Source organism: Palaemon carinicauda, chromosome 38 (assembly GCF_036898095.1).
Source record: "Palaemon carinicauda isolate YSFRI2023 chromosome 38, ASM3689809v2, whole genome shotgun sequence".
Lineage (NCBI taxonomy): Eukaryota > Metazoa > Arthropoda > Malacostraca > Decapoda > Palaemonidae > Palaemon > Palaemon carinicauda.
The window spans coordinates 24,778,191-24,790,731 of record NC_090762.1 but is presented as its reverse complement, the minus strand read 5'-3'; the positions used below and the strand labels follow the sequence as shown (position 1 = coordinate 24,790,731).

Here is a 12,541-nt window from a genome sequence, read left to right as displayed (position 1 = left end):
ACCTGTAGTCGGATGAGGTCAGCTTGCAGATTTTCTTGGCTTCTGAAACCCCAAAAGAGGGGAGGATGAAGTATGAAGAGGCCAGTCATTCACACATTCATTCTAAGCTTACTAAAGAATAATGTTTGCCCTCAACCGACTGCTACTTTTCCTACAGAGGAGCTGAGGAGTTAGTAAACACAATTTGTACAGCCACCACAGTACATACATACATATACCAAGGCACTTCCCCTGCAACACTGAGTAGTTCTTTTTGAATGCCAGGGATGTGCTAACACCTCTGACATTGTGAGCTCGAGGTCTATGGTCGGGAGGACTAAGGCTCGCTCGATCGTCTACCTAATCCAGGAAGAGATCAAGTTTTTGGTTATTCTCATCTTGACCCTTACTGTGGTAGTGAAAAGCCTGGTGACCTGAGGGCAAGCTATAGCAGTTTGTTTAAGATACAGTACTTCCTCAGCAGCCTCACAGGGCATAGTAACAGTCAATCAGAATCCTCTGTTACAGAATGGATATTCTCAATCTGGAAGGCCACGGATCTCAGAACTTCTACAGCCGAATTTTGAGTCTGCCACAAAATTGGGAACGAAGCCGAGTGTCACTTGTCGCCATCCCCCTGAATGGGCAACGTCTTAGGACAGACCATGTAGCTCGCTTACTCTCTTTGTGGAGGCCAGGGCTATCATGAAAGCCGTCTTCAAGGTCAAGCCACGGTCTTAGGACTGACTAAGCAGTTCGTAAGGCGCTCCTTTCAAACAATGTAGTACATGAACTACATTACAAGGAGGAGGTCTGACTTCCAACCAAGGGTAAGTGCACTCGTAACTTCATGTAAGGAGAGACAATTACATCGAAGAGGAAATGATAACTCCATTTAATTTAAAGGCTGAGCAATAGCCTTTCACCGCTGAGACTGAGTAAAGTTTTTCCTCCCTGAGGTACAACAAAAAACTCCACTATTGTTCGGATAATGGCACTAAGAGGAACAATACCCCTTCCACGACACCAACCACAAAAGATGGAACACTTTGCCTGGTATTCACAGGAAGATGGCTCACAGAGGTATCCTTCCATCTTCCTCGCAACCGGTTGCAAAAAGCACCATGACATGAGGAGTTGCTGGCTAATGTCCGACATGAAGTCGTGGCAAAGCTATCGCTCGATGGAAGATAATCATGTGCGGTTGAGTAGATCGGGAAGTGGTGACAGCTCCTTCGGTACTTCTGAGCAGAAGCAGAAGGTCCAAGAATCATTCTCCATGTTGCCACAACAGAGCTTTTAGGGTCATCGACAGGTCTTGCAATGCCCCTACTAGGCAGAAGGGGAAAATAAGTAAACGTCCAAGTTATCCCATTGGTATCGGAAGGCATTCTTCCAGACTTCCTGGGGATCTGGTACTGTGAGCAGAACACAGGAAGTTTCTGGTTAAGGGACATCGCGAACAGGTCAATCGTTGACTAACCCAACAAAGACAAGACTTTGTTGGGTATTTGTTATTTCAAAGACCATTCGGAACCTACTATCTGAGTCTTCCTGGTCAGATTGCCCACTAGCACATTGTTCTTGCCCAGGATAAAATAGACTGATAGGGCTTCCAAGTTGTCTTCCGTCCATCTCACGATTTCTATAGCTAGATGGCAGAGGGGCTGTGAAAAAGTACCTCCTTATTTGGTTACATACAATGCTACGATGGAGTTGTCACTCATCAGCATCATGGAGTGCCCTGAAAGGAGCTGTTGGAATTACTTGATGGCTAGGATCGCTGCCTTCATTTCTAGTAGGTTTATGTTGCACTCTCGCTTGGACTCGGACCAGAACCTGGAGCCCTTGTGGTGCAACAGGTGAGCTCCACCCTTCTTTAGATACATCTGTGAAGAGCATCAATTCTAGGGAAGGAGAAAGTCTACTCCCCTGAGCAGATTGGTGTCAGACACCCACCAGCTCAGGTCTCTCTTTTGCTCTGACCCTGTCGGAACCACTGTGTTCACAGGGTCTAAATGCTGAGACCCCGAGGTCTTTAAGTGCCACTGTAGAAAGCGAATACGCAAGCGGCTATTTAGTACCAGTTTCTACAAGGTCAAGCGCCCCAGCAGCCTTTACCACTGATATGATGGAAAAGTGGCCTGCGATAGAAAACAGGCACGCTGCCCGTTTCATCCTCTTTATTCTTTCTTTGGACAGAAAGACTGCCTAGTTTGATATTGATCTTCAATTCAAGATATACCAGTTCTCCATAGGGAGCCAAGTACAATCTATACATAACGGCATGCTCTCGCCCACTGATGGAGTAGGGCAAACAGGTAGAGCACAATGTTGAACCACATAATGGCGAGGCAAATATTGGCAATGTGAACATTACAAGGGGAGGATTGCCGAGCACCTGTATAGGTGTGCGTAGGTAAAATGACAAGCCCCTGTGCCTCTTGTCTCGCTACCAGAGCATGCTGCGATGCTGAGTGAGTGCGTGCTGCGATGCTGAGTGAGTGCGTGCTGCGATGCTGAGTGAGTGCGTGCTGCGATGCTGAGTGAGTGCGTGCTGCCGAGGAAGTGAGTGCGTGCTGCCGAGGAAGTGCGTACTTGTGGTAAATGCGATGCCAAATCATGGCGTGTGTTGGCGAGTAGACTTACAAACTCAGTATGAGGTTGGCAAGTGACCTGAATTGCGCGCAGACCTCTGTCAGGCGGAGGAGATCGCCCACCCACCTTGCTAGTACTCAGAGAATGGGTGCATAACGCTGTACAAGACTTCCTCGCAATTCTCAGGTCTGTGCTTTGGGGCATGGCGCAAAGCATTTACTCATAAAAGCCGAGTAAGGCTGCAGGAGGCAGGTTGTACAAACAACCTTCTCAAATGAAAAGTAGTCTTCCCTTCTGAATTATAGGAAACTGAGATGGACTCTAGGCTACCTGGTCAGCCAATTACCCAGTAGGGTAGCCAGTACTGCCAAGGGATTTTGTCTGTTGCTCCATCCTTAAGCGTTGGTAGGTTTAATTGAGGGGAACAAGGAACCTTACTCTCAAGCAAAGGATCAACTGTCATTGGTTGCACCCTCATGACTACTAAGCAACTAAACATCCCAAGTCGATTGTTGTCGTGTCATGCAATCGGTTGCAAGCAACTGTTCCGTCGGAGGGTGGTGAGCCCTATCCTCCAACTGCCTTCGTTCCGATAGGAGTTGGCCGTGTAGGTCCACTTACAGATTGTTAACCCAAGAGTAGCCAGTAATCTCTAACAGATGATGGTATTACAGCGAATTTCCTTAGTTGATTGCTGTCAAGCAAACAATCAGTTGCTACCGACCAATCACACGCAACTACTTCCAAAAGGCATGATTGAGACGTATCTTCAAAACATTTTTCAGAGAGGTAATTGTATAAGTTCAGCTAAGTACCAGTAATACAGATAACAAAATTCCTCTAGCCGGCAATTTCTTCCGATCTTATGAGGGGAATACAGAGAAGGAACATAGATCCTGGTGCAACCCGAATGGTTCGTTGCACCCAGGTACTTGATTGGAGAACATTGATCAATGTTGGCAATTGAGATCTTCTTCCTTGATAGAAACCCCTTAGAATCAATTAATACATTTTGCATTTATCCGTTTCCAATCAGTAAAAAAGTTCCGAATTACTTAAGCGAAGTTTTCGAGTCTAAGTGCTGTTCTTTGAATACTTAGACGGCCGATCTGCAGATGTTAAGGAGGAACTGAGGTTAGAAAAACAGCATACTATAAGCTCAAGGGGTCCAACAGGGAAAAAATGCCCAATGAGGAAGGGAAGAAAGGAAATAAATAAACTACAAGAGACGTAATGAACAATTAAATTATATATTTCAAGAAAAATGTTATTTTTATTAGTAAAATAAATTTTTGAATATACTTACCCGATAATCATGTAGCTGTCAACTCCGTTGCCCGACAGAATTCTACGGAGGGATACGCCAGCTATCACAATACTAGAAGGGGGTGTACTCACCAGCGCCACCTGTGGCCAGGTACTATAGTACTTCTTGTTGACACCTCCTCAATTTTTCCTCGGTCCACTGGTTCTCTATGGGGAGGAAGGGAGGGTCAATTAAATCATGATTATCGGGTAAGTATATTCAAAAATTTATTTTACTAATAAAAATAACATTTTTCAATATTAAACTTACCCGATAATCATGTAGCTGATTCACACCCAGGGGGGTGGGTGAAAACCAGTGTACAAGATTAAAGGATAGCTAAGTATCCCATATTTCATATAACAGTTATCTCAAATAACAATGAAATAATAAGTACCTGGTAAGGAAGTCGACTTGAACCGTTACTCTGCCTCTTTTTTAAGTTCGTCTTCCTTACTGAGCGCAGCGTTCCTCTTGGAGGCTGAATCAACTCAAAGGTGCTAAAGTATATAGGGCTGCAACCCCTACTAAAGGACCTCTACACAACCTCTAACCCAGGCGCTTCTCAAGAATGAATTGACCACCCGCCAAATCAAAAGGATGCGGAAGGCTTCTTAGCCTACCGTAACAACCATAAAAACAACAATAAAAGTATTCAAGAGAAAGGTTAAAAAAAGGTTATGGGATTAAGGGAATGTAGTGGCTGAGCCCTCACCTACTACTGCACTCGCTGCTACGAATGGTCCCAGGGTGTAGCAGTTCTCGTAAAGAGACTGGACATCTTTAAGATAAAATGATGCAAACACTGACTTGCTCCTCCAATAGGTTGCATCCATTATGCTCTGCAGAGAACGGTTTTTATTAAAGGCCATCGAAGTAGCTACGGCTCTTACTTCGTGGGTCCTTACCTTCAGCAAAGCAAGGTCTTCCTCCTTTAAGTGAGAATGGGCTTCTCTAATCAGAAGCCTTATATAATACGAAACCCCGTTCTTGGACATGGGCCTCGAAGGTTTCTTGATGGCACACCATAAGGCTTCTGACTGTCCTCGAATAGGTTTTGACCTATTAAGATAATATTTGAGAGCTCTGACAGGGCAAAGAACTCTCTCTAGCTCGTTACCTACCATGTTGGAGAGGCTAGGTATTTCAAACGATCTAGGCCAAGGACGCGAAGGAAGTTCATTCTTAGCTAAGAATCCGAGCTGTAAAGAACATGTTGCAGATTCGGTCGTGAAACCAATGTTCTTGCTGAAGGCATGAACCTCACTGACTCTTTTAGCTGTTGCAAGGCAGACGAGAAAAAGAGTCTTGAGGGTAAGGTCCTTGAAGGAAGCTGACTGGAGAGGTTCGAACCTAGGTGACATAAGGAACCTTAAGACTACGTCTAGGTTCCAGCCTGGAGTGGGTAGACGACGCTCTTTAGAAGTCTCAAAAGACTTAAGGATGTCTTGAAGGTCCTTGTTGGAAGAAAGGTCCAAACCTCTGTGGCGGAGAACTGAAGCCAACATACTCCTGTACCCTTTAATCGTAGGGGCTGAAAGGGATCTCTCATTCCTAAGATGTAATAGGAAGTCAGCTATTTGGGTCACAGAGGTATTGGTAGAGGATACTGCATTGGCTCTACACCAGCTCCGGAAGACTTCCCACTTAGATTGGTAGACTCTACGAGTGGAAACCCTCCTTGCTCTGGCAATCGCACTGGCTGCCTCCTTCGAAAAGCCTCTAGCTCTAGCGAATCTTTCGACAGTCTGAAGGCAGTCAGCCGAAGAGCGTGGAGGTTTGGGTGCAACCTGTCTACGTGAGGTTGACGTAGAAGGTCCACTCTTAGAGGGAGAGTCCTGGGGACGTCGACCAGCCATTGAAGTACCTCTGTGAACCATTCTCTTGCAGGCCAAAGGGGAGCAACCAGCGTCAGCCGTGTCCCTTCGTGCGAGATGAACTTCTGAAGGACTTTGTTTATTATCTTGAACGGTGGAAATGCGTAAAGGTCGAGATGGGACCAGTTCAGCAGAAAAGCATCCACATGAACTGCTGCTGGGTCTGGAACTGGGGAACAGTACAACGGAAGTCTCTTGGTCATGGAGGTGGCAAACAGATCTATGGTAGGCTGACCCCACAAGGTCCAAAGTCTGTTGCACACGCTCTTGTGGAGGGTCCATTCCGTGGGAATGACCTGATCCCTTCTGCTTAGGCGATCTGCTGAGACGTTCATGTTGCCCTGAATGAACCTCGTGACTAAAGTGAGGTTTTGACTTCTTGACCAAATGAGGAGGTCCCTTGCGATCTCGTATAGGCTCCTCGAATGGGTCCCTCCTTGCTTGGAGATGTAAGCCAAGGCTGTGGTGTTGTCGGAGTTCACCTCCACCACCTTGCCTAGCAGGAGGGACTTGAAGTTCAACAGGGCTAAATGAACTGCTAGTAGCTCCTTGCAGTTGATGTGGAGCGTTCCCTGTTCCTCGTTCCACGTTCCCGAGCACTCCTGTCCGTTCAAGGTCGCGCCCCAGCCCGAGTCCGATGCATCCGAGAAGAGATGAAGATTGGGGGTCTGAATGGCCAACGATAGGCCCTCCCTGAGAAGTAGACTGGTCTTCCACCACAAGAGAGTGGTCTTCATCTCTTTGGTGACTGGGATAGAGACTGCTTCGAGAGTCAAACCCTTGTCCCAATGAGCTGCAAGATGGAATTGAAGAGGGCGGAGGTGGAGTCTCCCTAGCTCGACGAACAGGGCCAGTGATGAAAGGGTCCCTGTGAGACTCATCCACTGTCTCACCGAGCAACTGCTCCTCTTCAGCATGCTCATGATGCAATCTAGGGCTTGGCTTATCCTTGTGGCCGATGGAAAAGCCCGAAAATCCTGACTCCGAATCTCCATTCCCAGGTACACAATGGATTGGGAGGGAATGAGCTGAGACTTTTCTAGGTTGACTAACAGACCCAGTTCTTTGATTAAGTCTAAAGTCCAGTTGAGACTCTCCAGACAGCGACGACTCGTGGAGGCTCTCAACAGCCAGTCATCTAAGTAAAGGGAGGCTCTGATGTCCGATAAGTGGAGGAATTTTGCTATATTCCTCATCAGATGCGTAAACACCATAGGAGCTGTGCTTAGGCCAAAACACAGGGCTTGGAATTGGTAGACAACCTTTCCAAAAACGAATCTCAGGAAAGGTTGGGAGTCTGGATGAATAGGAACGTGAAAGTAGGCATCTTTCAGGTCCAACGAGACCATCCAGTCCTCCTGCCTGACCGCTGCTAGGACCGACTTCGTCGTCTCCATCGTGAACGTCTGCTTGGTGACATACGCATTGAGCGCGCTGACGTCCAGCACCGGTCTCCAACCTCCTGTCTTCTTGGCCACCAGAAAGAGACGGTTGTAGAAGCCCGGGGATTGATGGTCCCGGACTATAACCACTGCCTTCTTCTGTAAAAGGAGCGACACCTCCTGGTGCAACGCTAGCCTCTTGTCCTTTTCTTTGTAGTTGGGAGAGAGGTTGATGGGAGATGTGGTCAGAGGGGGTTTGCGGCAGAATGGTATCCTGTAACCCTCCCTCAGCCAACTGACAGACTGGGCGTCTGCACCTCTCTTTTCCCAGGCTTGCCAGAAGATCTTGAGTCTGGCTCCTACTGCTGTCTGGAGATGAGGAGAGTCAGTTTTTTCCTTTAGAAGCCTTGGAACCTTTCCTAGACTTGCTCCTGGAAGAGTCTGGACGGGAGCTTCCTCGGCTGGGGGCTCTACCACGAAAGGGCGGAATAAACCTCGTAGCAGGAGTATCAGCCACTGGGGTGCGATAAGTCCTGGGGACTGAGGTAGCAACCTTAGTCTTACGAGCCGATGAGGCCACAAGATCATGGGTGTCCTTTTGTATCAGGGCCGCAGACAAGTCCTTAACAAGCTCTTCGGGAAAAAGGAACTTCGAGAGCGGAGCGAAAAGGAGTTGAGACCTTTGACAAGGTGTGATGCTGGAGGAAAGGAAGGTACAAAGTTGCTCCCTTTTCTTAAGAACCCCTGACACAAACATCGATGCAAGCTCGCCAGATCCATCCCTAATGGCCTTATCCATGCAGGACATTAAGAGCATGGCAGAATCCTTGTCCGCAGGGGAGGTCTTCTTGCTAAGGGCCCCCAAGCACCAGTCTAGGAAATTGAACATCTCAAATGCTCTAAAAACACCCTTCAGGAAGTGATCAAGGTCTGAGAAGGTCCAGCAAACCTTAGAGCGCCTCATTGCTGTTCTACGAGGAGAGTCTACCAGACTTGAGAAGTCAGCCTGGGCAGAGGCAGGTACTCCCAAGCCTGGTTCCTCTCCTGTGGCATACCAAACGCCCGCTTTAGAAGTGAGCTTAGTCGGAGGAAACATAAACGAAGTCTTTCCAAGTTGTTGCTTAGACTGCAACCACTCCCCTAAAATCCTTAACGCTCTCTTAGAGGACCTTGCTAAGACGAGCTTAGTATATGTAGACTTAGCTGGCTGCATGCCCAGCGAAAACTCAGATGGCGGAGAGCGGGGGATAGCAGAGACAAAGTGGTCTGGGTATACCTCTCTAAAAAGAGCCAAGACCTTACGAAAGTCAATAGGAGGCGGAGAAGACTTGGATTCATCCACGTCTGATGAGGGATCCAGGTGTGCAGCCTCATCATCAGAAACCTCATCACCAGAGTGTAGTGAAGAGATAGGAAGGGTATGCTGAACAGCAGAATCAGCACGAGCTGGAACAAAAATACTTGTGGTTTCCTCCTCAAGACTCTGTTGAGGGAACACCTGAGGCTCAGGCTGCAAAGGCTGATCAAAAGAAGTAGCAGAAGGTAGGCGCATGGGTGGAGGAGGCTGACTCCTGGCATGAGTGTCTGAACTCAAGAGTTGCGCTTGCTGTGTGGTTGGTGGATGCGCAGTAGCAGGTTCCTGAGGAACGAGTTGAGGTTCCTGAGGTGTGAGCTGTGAGCGATGAGGTAGTGGCTGCGCAGAACGCAGTAATTGTCTCGCGAGTTGAGGTTCCTGAGGCGCAAGGCTAAGGTGTTGAGGTGCTTGCCTTGAGGAGGGTTGAGCTCGCTGCAGCGAGAGCTGAGGAGTCTGACTCATGGATGGGAGAGGTTGTTGTACCTCAAGAGAGTGTTGCCTCACTGGTGGAACTGCAAGTGGAAGCGGAGGAAGTAAGGTATGAGCTTCCTGTTCCCATTGCTGAGGTTGCCTTAAGGAAGGCGGAGGGAGCTGCACACCACTGGAAACAGTCAACTCAGAGCGTGGTAAGGTATCCTGAGGAGCCTCAACATCGTACGCCTGGCAGGCAGTACTGCGGTTAGGCGGAGCGATCGCAGGAGGAGGTGTAACCTTCTCAGCCTGACACTCACGCATCAAGACCGCAAGTTGTGACTGCATGGACTGCAGTAGAGTCAACTTGGGGTCGGCAGACACTAAGGTCTGCTGAGGTAAAGCCTTAACAGCAGAGATCTGTTGCGGCAGCACCTTACTCCTCTTAGGAGGAGTGCATTCAACTGATGACTGTGGCGAGTCAGAGCTGATCCAATGACTGCAGCCAGGTTGAGCTCTTGAGGTCTGGACTCTGCGTTTGAGTGGTCTTGAGACCTGAGTCCAACGTTTCTTCCCTGACAATTCTTCAGCAGACGAGTAAAAGACGGGCTCAATCGTCTGCAGGTGGGAGTGACGGTCTCTGGAAGACACGCCCGCAACCACCGAGGATACTTCTGTGCGCCGATCAAGGCCTGCCGAACCCTTTTGCCCTTCGACATTGCTTCTCCCCTGGGCTTGGGAGCTTGCAAGAGGTCCCGGACTGGGAGGACGACTGGCACGCACAGAAGTACCCTCACGCACCACACTGACACTGACACTAGCACTTGGCACTGCACTGACACTAGCACTCGTCACAGCACTGGCACTAATACCACCCACTGCACTCTTGACCTTAAGTTCCTTGACTTCGGCCATAAGAGACTTATGATCACTAACCACTGACTCTACTTTGTCACCTAAAGCCTGAATGGCACGCAAAACAACAGACATATCAGGTTGAGGGCAAATAGTAGGTTCGGGGGTAGCCACTACAGGGGGAGGAAAAGGTAGGGGATCATGAGGTGAGGAAAAAAGTGAAGAGCGAGAAGAACTCCTCCTAACTCTCTCTCTCTCTAACTTGGTTGAATACTTAAGAAATCGGACAAAATCAAGTTCCGAAAGTCCGGCGCATTCCTCACATCGATCTTCTAACTGACAGGGCCTTTCCCTACAGTCAGAACAAGCGGTGTGAGGATCTACCGAGGCCTTCGGAATACGCCTATTACAAGACCTACATCGTCTATGGGGTGGGGCTTGTGAAATGTCAGACATCTTGAATCAAAAGAGTTAGCCAAGTGGGGATTCCAAATCAAGTCAAAAGATCGTTAACCGTTAATCAGGACTAAATAATAGCTATCTAAGCTAATATAGAAGTTTTCCAGTAAAGCGACAGCCGAAATCTGAGAGAAATACTTCACCAAAAGCCGTGAAAATACTCCAAGATCATAAGCGTATCCCAGAACGTCTTGCCGGAAGCACGACAGAGGAAAAATTGAGGAGGTGTCAACAAGAAGTACTATAGTACCTGGCCACAGGTGGCGCTGGTGAGTACACCCCCTTCTAGTATTGTGATAGCTGGCGTATCCCTCCGTAGAATTCTGTCGGGCAACGGAGTTGACAGCTACATGATTATCGGGTAAGTTTAATATTGAAAATTAGTTTTTTTACATCAATTAACATCATTAAAGTCATTCAGTGTCTACAAACAAATCAGTTACAGTACTTATTCCTTACTAAAGTGAAAAATGAAATGGCCCCGTGTTTGAAATCAAATCCTCACTTAATGAATGCAAAACCTGTTTCAATTTCTTAATGTTGAAGTTAGCATCTCCTTGGATGAAGAGATGGATGACTAGCCAGAAAAAAGTTATATAACAGTGAAACCATTTCTAATTAGCTATAGAAAATTAGCAATACTAATAGTACAGAAAATTGAATATCAAAGTCAGGACAAAAGCACCAACCATCGGAAATTTTATGAACTGGGCACAGGATCTTCCTGTGACAGGATGCAGATCCACACAAAACTTAGTTAAATATAGTAAAATGGTAAGAGTACTGTAAACAAGAATGAGGATAACTATTTAGGTTATTAGAAGCTACCGACTATGGGTTATGAAACTCAAAATAGTCGGGTTTATGAGATCTATTCTAGTGTTGTAACTAATATTGTACTATACTATAAAAACTAATAATTGGAAAATACTGCTACACTTGATGAACTACAAGGTAGAATTGTTCAATATAAGATATCAACCGTAAGAAATTTGTAAATAACAATTTCAATGTTAAATATGGTTATACGGTAGTTTTAAGGGTAGTTTGTAGAATAGCGGACACACCCACCAACTAATCCTAGAATAGATAACGGGGGTTAGCATGGGCTGTCAGCTCATCAGGTAAGGGCATAGGTAAGGTTAAGTGGGGGCATTTAGGAGGTGTGTGTATGAAAGCAGCCACCCGCATGTATGATTACGGCTAACTTATATACAGTACAGCATTATAAGGGGGGTCGTTAGCCCCCGGTTAGGTAAGTAGGTAAGGACACAGCTTGTAGGTTAAGTTAGGGGGGAAAATTGGGGTTAGTTGATATTCCTTTTTAAACCACAGGGGAGGACCTGGCCGCTGACATACAAAGGCTCCAGCATTTGGGTTTAGTCTTTATTTCTTAGGAGATATGGCTGTACTGTACTTATCTCAAACTACTACACAGACATTAGTCTGCCCATCTACAACTATTCCAGAATCTGCAGGACACTTGTATGAAAACGACACTTAACAGAGAAGCAACTATACAGTATTCTAACAATCTGGACATAAGGTCTACCGGTATTGATAGCCTAAACAGAGGCACAACGTTTAGCTTATACAGCCTAGCCACCCATAAGTTTCATGTATTTAACACAAATAATATCCTGATCATCCTACGAAACTTTAACCAGCATAAACGTTACATTTAATTCTTTATAAAATACCAGAATGTAAGATAAGCTGGCCCATACAACTTACGCCAAGTTTCGTCAGCTCGTCTAACCATATATTGTTCACCAATGTTCAGTTTGATATCATCCCCTTTCTCTTCCTTATCGTCCCTTTCTTTCTCGGTATCAATGATTTGTATCGGCTCATTTTCCTTATCGGCTCCACAACTAGGCTTCGTTGGAGATGTTTCACTAGGTTTAGGCTCTGTATTTGTAGTCGCCATAGTAGCCATTGTTTACTAACGACGTTACGGGCCTAAAATATTTTTATCTCCCGCCAAATTCGACAACCAGCCTAATAAATTCTTCTATATTTATATACCGAATAAACGATTCTTAAAAAATGGACATCCGCAACTTCGTATAATAATTTTAATAAACCTTGAGAGTTTTAAAACTTCTTTTGGTGACGCATATATGCAATAGAAGAACAACGCGGATACCTATTCACGTCCTGGTATGTTTAGCATTGCAACGTTTGAGATGTATACGGTGGCTTACATATTTTCATAGACATTCTTCGTAATTCTCGGATATAAAAGAAAAAATATTTTTTATCATTATTCTATATAGGAAATCATGAACACGTTTTATGACCAGCTAACCATATAAAT

General features: G+C 46.2%; 1 protein-coding gene across 2 annotated transcripts in view; it reads right to left on the bottom strand.

The window, feature by feature from the left end:
- Positions 1–12,259, bottom strand: part of LOC137630479 (histone acetyltransferase KAT8-like) — a 53,161-nt gene extending 40,902 nt beyond the window's left edge. Inside the window, exon 1 of one of the 2 annotated variants that reach the window (XM_068361974.1) lies at positions 11,956–12,259. In XM_068361974.1, coding sequence (XP_068218075.1) covers positions 11,956–12,160 — 205 coding nt within the window. In that variant the 5' untranslated portion in view covers positions 12,161–12,259. The remainder of the gene's footprint in view (positions 1–11,955) is intronic. The other variant, XM_068361975.1, reaches the window with a different exon arrangement.
- Between the last annotated feature and the right edge of the window lie 282 nt (positions 12,260–12,541).